This window comes from Tursiops truncatus, chromosome 16, assembly GCF_011762595.2.
Source record: "Tursiops truncatus isolate mTurTru1 chromosome 16, mTurTru1.mat.Y, whole genome shotgun sequence".
NCBI classification, from domain to species: domain Eukaryota; kingdom Metazoa; phylum Chordata; class Mammalia; order Artiodactyla; family Delphinidae; genus Tursiops; species Tursiops truncatus.
Window position 1 is genome coordinate 47,835,517 of NC_047049.1, and position 12,808 is coordinate 47,848,324.

The 12,808-nt window shown below is 35.2% G+C and overlaps 1 protein-coding gene across 3 annotated transcripts in view; it reads right to left on the minus strand.

The window, feature by feature from the left end:
• Window positions 1–246: 246 nt before the first annotated feature.
• The window catches only part of BMPR1A (bone morphogenetic protein receptor type 1A), a 146,155-nt gene continuing 133,593 nt past the window's right edge, over window positions 247–12,808 (minus strand). For all 3 annotated transcript variants that reach the window (XM_019925738.3, XM_019925737.3, XM_019925740.3), the window contains 4 exons: window positions 11,396–11,693; window positions 9,356–9,531; window positions 8,197–8,327; window positions 247–8,109 (listed from right to left, as the gene is read on the minus strand). In XM_019925738.3, coding sequence (XP_019781297.1) covers window positions 7,984–8,109; window positions 8,197–8,327; window positions 9,356–9,531; window positions 11,396–11,693 — 731 coding nt within the window. In that variant the 3' untranslated portion in view covers window positions 247–7,983. The remainder of the gene's footprint in view (window positions 8,110–8,196; window positions 8,328–9,355; window positions 9,532–11,395; window positions 11,694–12,808) is intronic.

Sequence of the window (12,808 nt, forward strand, 5' to 3'; positions counted from 1 at the left end):
AACATCAAAAACAAAATTTAAATTCTATGTTCCTTTAATTAAAAAAATAAGTTAAACTAAAAAGGACTGTATTAGTCACATATCAGACTTCTTACTGGCCACAGGGATGCTGGAAGATCACAGAGTAGAATCTTCAGTTAGATTCTCTCTTCAACCTAACTACTGGCCAAGTATGAAGACAGAATTAAATAATAAAAATTACTTTTAAAGTGCTCAATTGAAATGCTTTTCCCAACAGCGTTGGTCTTCTTTTTTTTTTTTTTTTTGCCAGAGCCTTTCCATTCTTTCTTTTAGTGTTTTTCAACACTTATTTGGACTTTAGTCATACAGGAGAGCAACACAGAACAGAGCAGCAGCTGTGTTTCAACCTGATTCTAAAGTTGCTTTCAAAAAAGATTCCTCCCCTAAAAAAAAACGCCCAAGTTCTTTCTTTGTCTAGCTTAAAAATACTTTCAATATAAGAATTTCACATTGACTTCTAAACAATGGTAACATTTCAGGTTCCCTGGATAAAACCTAGGCCATGACATTTTTCACAGAACTAGAACAAAAAAAATTCACAACTTGTATGGAAACACAAAAGACCTCGAATAGCCAAAGCAATCTTGAGAAAGAAAAACGGAGCTGGAGGAATCAGGCTCCCTGACTTCAGACTATACTACAAAGCTACAGTAATCAAGACAGTATGGTACTAGCACAAAAATATAGATCAAGGGAACAGGATAGAAAGCCCAGAGATAAACCCACGCACGTATGTCACCTTATCTTTGATAAAGGAGGCAAGAATATACAATGGAGAAAAGACAGCCTCTTCAATAAGTGGTGCTGAGAAAACTGGACAGCTACATGTTAAAGAATGAAATTAGAACACTCCCTAACACCACACACAAAAATAAACTCAAAATGGATTAAAGACCTAAATGTAAGGCCAGACACTATAAAACTCTTAGAGGAAAACTTAGGAGGAACACTCTATGACATAAATCACAGCAAGATCCTTTTTGACCCATTTCCTAGAGAAATGGAAATAAAAACAAAAATAAATGGGACCTAATGAAACTTACAACCTTTTGCACAGCAAAGGAAACCATAACCAAGACAAAAAGACAACCCTCAGAACGGGAGAAAATATTTGCAAATGAAGCAACTGACAAAGGATTAATCTCCAAAACACACAAGCAGCTCATGCAGCTCAACATCAAAAAAAAAAAACAACCCAATCCAAAAATGGGCAGAAGACCCAAATAGACATTTCTCCAAAGAAGATATACAGATTGCCAACAAACACATGAAAGAATGCTCAACATCACTAATCATTAGAGAAATGCAAATCAAAACTACAATGAGGTATCACCTCATACCGGTCAGAATGGCCATCATCAAAAAATCTACAAACAATTAATGCTGGAGATCGTGTGGAGAAAAGGGAACCCTCTTGCACTGTTGGTGGGAATGTAAATTGATACAGCCACTATGGAGAACAGTATGAAGGTTCCTTAAAAAACTAAAAATAGAACTACCATATGACCCAGCAATCCCACTACTGGGTGTATACTCTGAGAAAACCATAATTCAAAATGAGTCATGTACCACAATGTTCATTGCAGCTCTATTTACAATAGCCAGGACATGGAAGCAACCTAAGTTCCATCAACAGATGAATGGATAAAGAAGATGTGGCACATATATACAATGGAGTATTACACACCCATAAAAAAAGAACGAAACTGAGTTATTTGTAGTGAGGTGGATGGACCTAGAGTCTGTCATACAGAGTGAAGTAAGTCAGAAAGAGAAAAACAAATACCATATGCTAACACATATATATGGAATCTAAAAAAAAAAAAAAAGGTTCTGAAAAACCTAGGGGCAGGACAGGAATAAAGATGCAGACATAGAGAATGGACTTTAGGACACGGGGAGAGGGGTAAGCTGGGACGAAGTGAGAGAGTGGCATGGACATATATACACTACCAAATGTAAAACAGCTAGCTAGTGGGAAGCAGATGCATAGCACTGGGAAATCAGCTCGGTGCTCTGTGACCACCTAGAGGGGTGGGATAGGGAGGATGGGAGGGCGACGCAAGAGGGAGGGGATATGGGGATATTTGTATACGTATAGCTGATTCACTTTGTTATACATCAGCAACTAACACAACAATGTAAAGCAATTATACTCCAATAAAGATGTTAAAAAAAAAAATCTAGGCCATGAGTAGTGAGGTGGGTGCAGGGAGAACTGGGGTATCTGGAATCACCCTGAATTTCATTCTGAGCAAGTAACCGGACAAAGACCAGAAAAAGTTAAGAGGAGTAACAGGTAGGCCACATATAGTGCATCTAAAAAAGAGAACAATTCAGCAACAATTCAATAACCTTTCAGCCCTAGTCTCTGCTTCTATCTGAAATATTTTTTCATGTACCTTTGAATTGAACTAAGTTTCCTTTTACTGATTCCCAGCTTCAGGGTGACTTGCCCATTTGCTCTCACCCTGAGCTCACAGTGTTTAACTCCCCATGACTAGAACAGTGCCACTGCCATTAGGTGGCCTCTGCCTACACTCCTGGCCAGTCACCTGCAGTGGACTGTGTCCACTTAGGCTGTACTGCTCCAGGGCTGAAGCCAGGCTTTCTTAGGAATATGCATCCAACTGAAGTATGAAGTGCAAGAAATGGTCCATGCATTAGCAACAGGCAGATAAATATTTCTCTAAGAGAATGAAGACTTAATGACTGAATTAGCAGCTGCTTAAAACTACCTACAAGGATTAGACTATTCTGGAAGAACAGTATCTCATTTCTTAATGTCTACTCTATTAATGCTACTAATAATGTTAAAGAAACCTTGGAAATAGTCACTCTTCCAACTAAACAGGGAGAGTAACATTATGCTGAGAAGGAAGAATTAATATATTTACCCAGTTTTTGAGTCAGCTTTTTATAGATGGAAAAAAAGCTAGGAAGTATTTGATAGGCCCAAGAAATCCCTGAGTCTTCTTTATCAAGCTGCACAAGAGTACATGCTATTGTTTCAAGAAACTGTCTTACAGTGACACTAAATGCGGATTCCAGTAAGGAATCTATAATAGGCTATCTCCAAACTTTTTTTTTGGTGGGGTGGGGAGACATCAACTAGTAACAAATCTTTTATAAGGATTTAACATGTTCAAATGCCTACAAAAAGGCATCACAAGGCACACTGAGTGAATTTACACACAACTGAAAACAGCTCTGACAGGTGGTGAGAACGATATTGCTACAGAACAGAAGGAAAGCTACCTTTACTTCCATGAAGTTTAAGCTTTTAAAACAGCATTTGTTGCAGCAGGAACACCATAAGGCCAGATAAATGGATTACACTACTCTAACTAAAAGAAGCTAGTTACAGGCAAGAAATCAGGCACTCTATTAGCAGAAAGAGAAAAAACTTCGAAGAAATTACCTGGCCAGGTAGTGAGATGAGCACTCTCTTACACTGCTCTTAGGAGTGTAAATGAGAAACCCTTCTTGGCAGCAAGACTGCAATATTTAAAGAATCTCAGATTTTTTTTTTTCATCTTAAAGAATCTTTAAAAAGTTCATATCCACTGGTTCCATTTTTAGGAGTGTAATCTAAGAAAATAAATATATGAAGATTTATGTACAAGGATGTTCAATATATTGGTTATATTTTCCCAAACAATGAAAATAACCCAAATATTCAACAGGGAATTATAAAAATAAATTGTTCCATCTACTTAGTGGAATGCTATGTAGTCAATTTTTAAAAAAATGTTTTCAATGGACATATAATGACATGTTCTATCTTAACATTTAAAAAAACATGCAGCAGCAAAAAAGATCAAAAAGAAACATTCAACTGTAAATAGTTGTACTATCTGGCAATAGGATTTTGAATGATTTCATTTGCTTCTTTATTCTTTCCTATGTTTTCCAAAATTTCTGCAATGAGTACATATTTTTAGAATTAGAAAAAATGTTTTGTTCTTTTTTTTTTTTTAAAGGAAAATAACCCTTGGCTATAATAGGCTTATATAACTATTATAACTTCTCTATCTACACAAAGGAAAGAGTGTGTGGCCACTTACCCGCCCTGTGTCCACACTGGGTTTCTGGTGGCTGAAATGCACATCTCAGGGACATCTGTATGTACACTAACTTATTTGTTATAAAATTTCACTGGATAGGTGACTTCTGATACACAATACAGTCCAAGCAGAGTATCACAAAACACATCACTAAAGTATACTAAAATAAGGTTATTTACTTAAAAATGATACAATGGATGTAATCTATATATAGAACAAAGCAATTAATGGTAAACTTAATAAGGCACCTTTTAAACCAGATGCTGTACAAAATACATTTAGTGTGTTACATATCAAAGATGAATCTATATTTTTGGTGTTTTACAAATGCATAATAAAACTGCTTGTTTTTAACCTTCTTTCAGCGTATATGTACAACTTTCCTAATTAAGCTATAATGATACTTTCATTTTATACAATATATACTACATTTTAGTTTTTAAATGGGCAAAGACAACAGTCACTAAAAGGGCTTAAATAATTCCATTGAAAGCATAGTACAGAGCACAAGGTAAAATTACAATATATTTAATCCTTGGCAAAAGCAGTATTCACATACCTTCCTTATAGGATGATTACACATAGCTTCATGTGATGCTGCCCTAGATTTAATCTGCTCTTTATGAATGTATCAGCTCTCTGCAGTTTTCACTGTGACTCTCATAATAGCACTGAGGCAAGAAGATGAACTGCTACACTGCTATTTTAACATCTGACCCAAGCAAATAATAAATATTACCACTTTTAAACAGTACAAGAGCTGCAACAATCTTTTAAAAAAAATCAATTCGTATTTCTGCTGTTGAAATTATTTTAGATATTTAGAAACATTTCAAAACGTGTATGAAAAGAAAAATAAATAATTTAATTTATAAAATCTTGCCTGGAATAAATTATTCAATATCAAATTTGATCTTGGGCCAACTTAGAGATGCATGATTCTTTAAACATTGTATTGCATTTTTGTTCTAAACAGAAGCAAAGCATCTGGGGGAAAAAAAGGTACTGAATAGAGCGAATAAATAAAAAATCTGGCACATTCTAGGAAAACATAATTTTCAAAAACTATAGGTCACTTTCTAAGCTCAAAAACACTCCTGAAATTGGAAAGGCAACACAAAATGTTGATTGAAATATCTTTTGTGAAAACATTTCCAGAGAAACCAGATTTGAATTTTATGCTTCAGAAACTTGTCCAATAAGAAAGCACAGGGAAAGTTTAGACTAGACACACTGAAGCCAATTCCTAGCATGCATGCCCTTAATTCTAAAGATATGGATATTTACCAGTATAAAGAGAACTCATAAGGAGAATTTTCTTTGAGGGAGGATTAACTCCTGTTATATTCAGGTAGTTTTGGTTTTTTGTTTGTTTTGATGTTTTAATTATTTAAAGGGACGACAGACAGAAGCTACACATTTTTAAGATAAGTTGTAAGCAGGACCAAATAATGGCTTCCAGGGTTTTACAAATTATTATCTATGGTACTATGTAATACTTCCTCTTTTACTCTTTAAATATTTAAATATGAACTTAGAAATTTAAGAGTAAGAATAAAAGGAGAGAAAAAATAGATTTCATGCAACTTTTTTTCGACTTTAGGATTTCAAAAATGGAATCATTTGCTTTGTAAAGAACATGTAATATTAGAAAATATTTTTATTGAACAAGTTTCTTGGTATCACTTTTAATAGACCAATTTAATTAAAAAATCATTATAATGCTCTTGTACTTACATATTATCTGCAATTGTCTGCTTCCACATACTATTTTAACATTTCTAAGAATAGAGTTTGCCTTTCCTTACATTTTTTAATTATTAAGATGACAAATTATTTTCAAGATTTACAGTTTATCAAATAAAAATAAATCAAGGTTAACCTTACACTAAGTAGAGCTCATAAGTATTCTTAAATCACTTGGAAATTTAGATAAAAATACCTGTACTTCTCAGTTCAGAGATGGGGAAAACATTCTCAAACAGGAAGTTATTGGGTACTATATATATCAATATATAAATTTACTTATCTTGATAAACACTTCAAGCTTTAGTTATGTAAGATGAAAATTATTAAACTTGGTCAAAACTGTTAAAGCAAGTCTCAAATTTGTGACTGATGTATAGACAAATATGTAAGCATTTCATCCTTAAATGTCAGTCGCATTTTTGGCAATGGATGGATACATGCTCTGATTCCTCCCCTTTAAAGATTTTTTTAACTATGTTGCGATATAATCACATTTATTTTATGCTATATTCAAGAAAACTGTCTCACTTTATGCACCCATGAGTTGTTTGTTCAGAATAAGATATTAATATTTAAAAGGCATTACAGAAGTATAGTTAGTTTAAGTAGATCAGAATTACTCCTTGGGGAAACAAGACATCCATAAATATGTAGCATTTTATTGAATAACAGCTATATGGTATAGATATAGGTACTGACTAGATACTGAACTTTTTGCCTGATTCTTCACTGTCTTCACAAACTTACGGAACAGAAATCATAAAACCAAAAATCTCAAATGATTTAAATGTCTAAAACAGTTGTTGACAAATGTATATTAACTCTGTGACAGAAATTTCTAATTGGAGGATCATTTCATAAAGGAGAACTGAGATGATGGCATCTTAATGAAAGTCTATACCTATGGTTAGTTCTTGATATTTAAACAAAGTCCTAGACTTGATATACTACTTTGAATTAATTCTGAAAATTTACATGTAGTTCTTCTACTTTACGTTTTTTTTCTGAAGATCTTTTAATTTTTTTTCCCTTAAGGATGGGATATGAGGTACACATGAGCTGGTTTCTATAGTATGAATGTATGTACATATATAAAATACGGTTGTAAAGGAGCAGGTGTTTTGCAAGTAAAGCATATTACACGCAAAATATAAATAACTTCCCTTTTAAAAGTTACTGAGAATAAAGAATACAGAACATAGTTATAGGCACTTAAATTGCTATCAAATGCAGTAATTAGTATTCACTTCAATAAGAAGTGTTTTCTTTAGAAGGTTCATGGCATTGGAAGTTCCAACTTTGGATAGGATGCTTTTCATGACAAAAATAATAATTACAAAAAAAAAAAAAAGAGTTTGTGGTGGGAGGAAAACAGTCCAAATTTACATACACTTTAAACTCCTTTTGGCCTTTATATCAACTTTAATGTTAAAAAATAAAGTTGGTGGAGAAGCTAGCTCACTTGCAAGGTAAATGGCTTTTATGTGATTGGCAAATCTTGGTCAGATAATGCATTTTTAAAGCACAAAACCAACAGCCACCAATATCTTCCTGTGCATTCATAAATTATTTTCTTCTAATTCAAATGGCAGCAGAGGAATTCTGGTATGCATGTATGTACACAGACACACACACCATTATCAAGGCATGACAAACTATCATAAACTAAGCAGTATCCCAAACAGATCATGATCCATAGGCTGTTTACAAAGGTAGAATACAAATAGATTAAATTTTCTCAGGTAGAAGGTAAAAGTGTACATTTCTCCATCTCTGCTGAATTCATTTATCTTCTTAAGGCTTTCACAGAAAGCACCATTTTATGAACAGGTAATTCAGTACCCAGAGTTTGGAGACATTAATCAGGATTGAAGTCTTGATGCAGTTCATAAAAACCCAATAAAAAAAAGGCATCAAAAACCACATTTATAATAAAGCTGTCCACATATAAAGAACGAAGTGTTTAGAAGTTCCCAGCTTGTATTCTACAGAGTACTGAAAGGTTTAATATTAGCAGCCTGTGAAGGTGTAGTGAGGAAAGAGTCTGAGAACCAAGTTAACATCCTTATTCTATTCTAATTCCACCCGTTCCTTGGGTGAAAACAGTTCTTGCAGTCTACAATTTCTCCTCATGATTATTTGTCTGTCAAATCTTTACATCTTGAGATTCAACCATCTTGGCAAGTGTCTTCTTGATTCTCAGAGCTGTAAGTCTGGAGGCTGGATTGTGAGCCCAGCATTCTGACATTAGCTTCAAAACTGCTCGTAGACACTGAAAAGTAAAGAGAATGTAGTGAGTAGGTAAATATCGTTGGCAACACTCAGCAATCACTTCCTAAGGGGACTGAATTCCACTTACTTCATCACTGTTCCATCGATTAGACACAATTGGCCGCAAACGTTTGACACACACAACCTCACGCATATCTTCATATGATGGATCATTGGGTACCATGTTATAATATGGCAATTGGTACTCTTCTACAATTCCTGTAGTGAGTTAGAAGGTATAGTGGGCACAAAAATGGTGGCTGGACAAAATGCATCAATCCATTCAGTACCTTCTACTGAACTATGGAACTGAAACAAATCCCTCCACAAAGAAGAAAAGACTACAGAGTGGATGATTCACTTTTAATAGTAAATGTATGTTCTTTTTTTTTTATGTCTAATTATCTTCTCTACCCCCACCATAGCTGTCCATATTGGACATACCAATATCCCTTAAAATAAGCAAGGTGAACCACTCACTTACCCTAAATTTTCAGTCTAATTATTTATGTACACAATTGTTTCTACTAATGAATGAGGTTTTAATTTTTTTAATTATTTTTTTTTCTGCAGTAGAAAGACAACATATACGCAGAAAAGAGTTAATAAAGCAGACCTGAAACTGCTATTCTTAAAAGGCCTGCTTGCAAGACTGGCACTTGACTGGTGTCTGAGAACTTGCCTGGTAAACAGCTCCCTACACTCATATAAAACTAATGAAAAGGTGAGTCACTGTGCCTAGACTGTTTGTGCCAACAATATGGTTTATGCTGGACAACTGGCTTTCTTTCTAGAAGTTTGGAATTTTGATACATACTAGACAGAGGATGCCCACGGGACCAGCCTCCAAAAAAATCTTTGGGTATTAAATCTCTAATGAACTTCCCTGGATGACAATATTTTACACAGTATCACAATTCATTGCTGGAGTAACTTAAGCAAATCCCAAGCGACTCCACTGGGAAAAGACTTTTGGAAGCTTTTACCTGATTTCCTCTAAACTTTCTGCCCCATGCACCTTTTCCCCTTTGCTAATTTTGATGTGTAGCCTTTCAGTGTAACAAATTTTAGCTGTGAAGACAACTATATGCTGAGTCCTGGGAGTCCTAATGAAATCACAGACCCGGGGAGGGGTTGATCTTGGGGATCCCTGACACACACGACATCTAAATTATACAACTGGAGCTGTTATTTTTTGAATGATGAGTATACAAACATAACCAGAAACATGCTACCTAAACTCCTACCTCCTGTGATACAACGACGAGCCATTTCCCAAATAATCAGGCCAAAGCTATAGATGTCAGCCATTATGTAGGGCTGGAAATGGTTTTTATTCAGGCTTTCATCTAGCACTTCTGGAGCCATGTAGCGTTTGGTACCCACCCTAGTATTCAAAGGTACATCAACTTCATTTGTATCACTGAAACAGAAGACAGACAATGTCCAGGTTGAGGGCCAAGAACAAAATCGTTTCTCATCTATTTTTGTCTCATATTGTAAAAGTCAGGGTCTCTCTCTGTATGTATATAACAAAATAAAATAAAGATCTATCTATCTATCTAATATGTCTACATCCCCTTAACAGAAATCCTTGGGGTCAGATGTATTTTGAAATTCAGCATCTTTCAGATTTAAAGAAGTAATATACCCTTTAAATATATACTATATATTATATAAATCTCCAGCAGGGTCTGCAGCAGTACTCAATCAAAATCATTAGTAAGTACACAGTGAAAAACTAAGTATGAATGTTCATACTAAGCTGGATAAATAAAGACAGTAAATACCTCACATCAGTTCAGGTCAATTTTTGTCACCAAACAAGTTTTGTGCCTCTCTAAGAAAGAGAACAATACTGAATATAAAAAAAGTGGTACATAATTATACCCCAGAACAAGTGAATGTGAAAATTAATTGAGAGGAATCATTTGCTTTTATCATTCTCATGTGATCCTTTGTGACTTAGGATTACATTTTTTTTCTTTATGGATCCAACCAACTTAGTTCTACTGTGAGTAATGTTTACATAATCATATTGAAATGATGTTTATTGTTTTTTTCAATTTTTGGAGTAAATTTTAGAGTTAGAAGACATGAATGGTTTGTTTTTAGGTCTCCAGATCTATTAGGTTCTGAAAACTACTCTGAGGCAGAGATTAATATAATGTATTTTATATTTTCTTAAATTAGCATCTGATGAATATTTGAGCCAATAAACACTCCACTGATTAAAAACAACAGGATTAGAATACTGTAAAAATGATGGAAGAAGATTAAAAATTTTTAATGTTTGCTTTATTATGGACTAGTACTTCTATTTTATGGCCTGAAATGAGTTTTGAAATGTGAAATGGCTGCTGTATTCCAGAATTATAACATTAAAACAATTTAAATGGTTTTCTAAAAATCTGATATTCTCATTGTTTAAAAATATTGACAATATCAAGTAGTGATGAAGAAATGGCATACTTATATCTTGTTTATGGGAGTGTAAACTGATGCATGCTTTCTAAAGGGACAACCTACAACATACTATTAATAACTTAATATGTACATACTCTCTGTTTAGCCCCTTCTCTAGCAATCCATCATGAAGAAATACTTGTACAAGTATTCAAGGATATTATATATGGATAAAATACAATATTCATTAAAGCATTTATAAAATAATAGAGATAAACTGGAGGTAACTTTAATGCTCGTCAGTTGAGTCACAGATGAAATAAATTATAGTACATCTATAAAACGGAAAACTTTCCTTAACACTGTTAAAAATAATGAAGTAGATCTATATATACTGAAACGGAAGGATGTCTAAGACAATAAAAAGTAGGAAATCAAGAATTATGTAGAATAGGATGTAATTTTTGTTAAAAACAGAAAACACAATGACAACAAAACACGAAGACAGGGCTTCCCTGGTGGCACAGTGGTTGGGAGTCCGTCTGCCGGTGCAGGGGACACGGGTTCGTGCCCCGGTCTGGGAGGATCCCACATGCCACGGAGCGGCTAGGCCCGTGACCCATGGCCGCTGAGCCTGCGCGTCCGGAGCCTGTGCTCCGCAACGGGAGAGGCCACAACAGTGAGAGGCCCGCGTACTGCAAAAAAAACAAAACAAAACAAAAAAAACCCCACGAAGACAAACCCCCCCCAAACCCAATTTATATAATTATATAAGCACAAATACATGTTTGGAAATCCACTGTCCTGAATACAAATACAAACAGGTAAATATCTTTAGGAGATTACAATAATTTCAAAACAATAGGTAAAGAACCACTCACCTGTTGAATTTAACAGCAAGGCCCAGGTCAGCAATACAGCAACTTCCATTTTTCTTGATGAGGATGTTTTTGCTCTTTAGGTCGCGATGAGCAATTGCAGGCTTTCCTTGAGTGCCATAAATTTCTGTGTGGAGATGGCACAGACCACAGGCAGCTGAATAAGCCAACTTAAGCAGGGCTCTGGTGTCTAGTGTAGCACATTTCAGGAAATCATAGAGAGATCCGTTTTCATGGTAATCGGTAATCAAATAGAGCTGAGTCCAGGAACCTGTACCTTTAATATCTGCTGCTATAAAACCTGTTCAATTAATGAATTTAAAAGGTTAGTTATCAGATGTAGCTAGGAAGAATAATGAATGCTCATTTAGGATACTGAGAATAACTTAGGTATAATCTACAGGTAATAAAAATTTAACTTGTCTGACAAAATCTCTTGAATATATTACCAAAACTTTTATTTCTGTCATTTACATATAAAAGTCTATAATTTTGTAATTAATTTAAAGTAATCTTAATAATCATAAAAATGATAATATGACTAAGAAAAAGATCATATATATAATAACCTAGGGAAATGCTATTAATCTACATGATTCTGTAAGGATGAAGAACTATAAAGAAGGAATGTGGAAAAGGCTCTTCATTTCAAACCGAAAAGTGGACCCATTAAAATAATAAAGTTAGTGCTTCCCTGGTAGTGCACTGGTTAAGAATCTGCCTGCCAATTCAGGGGGCATGGGTTCGATCCCTGGTCCGGGAATATCCCACATGCCTCGGAGCATCTAAGCCCGTGCACCATAACTACTGAGCCCATGCTCTACAGCCGGAGAGCCACAACTACTGAAGCCCACGCGCCACAAGTACTGAAGCCCGCGTGCCTAGAGCCCGTGCTCTGTAACAAGAGAAGCCACTGCAATGAGAAGCCCGCACACTGCAATGAAGAGTAGCCCCCGCTCGCCGCAACTAGAGAAAGTCCGCGTGCAGCAACGAAGACCCAACACAGCCAAAAATAAATAAAATTAAAAAAAAAAAAATAAAGTTAAATATGTTCAACTAAGAGTTCGCTCCTAACTAAGCCAACTCCCACTTGCCCATCAATGCCTTATCACATTTTCCTTTTCAGCCTGGTTCACTGACAAGCAAGTTCACAATACTGGCCTCCTTTCTTTCTCCTTTCTCTTCTCCCTCTCTTCAGAAAAAGGTGAGTGCTGAGTTGAATAATGTCCCCCCCCCCCCCCGCATTCATGTCCACCTGGTACCTATAAATGTGACCTTATTTGGAAACAAGGTCTTTGTAGGTATAATCAAGTTCAGATGAGGTGATACTAGGTTAGAGTGGGCCCTAAATCAACGACTGGTATCCTTATAGGAAGAGGGAAATATGGATACAGACACACAGGAAGAAGGCCATGT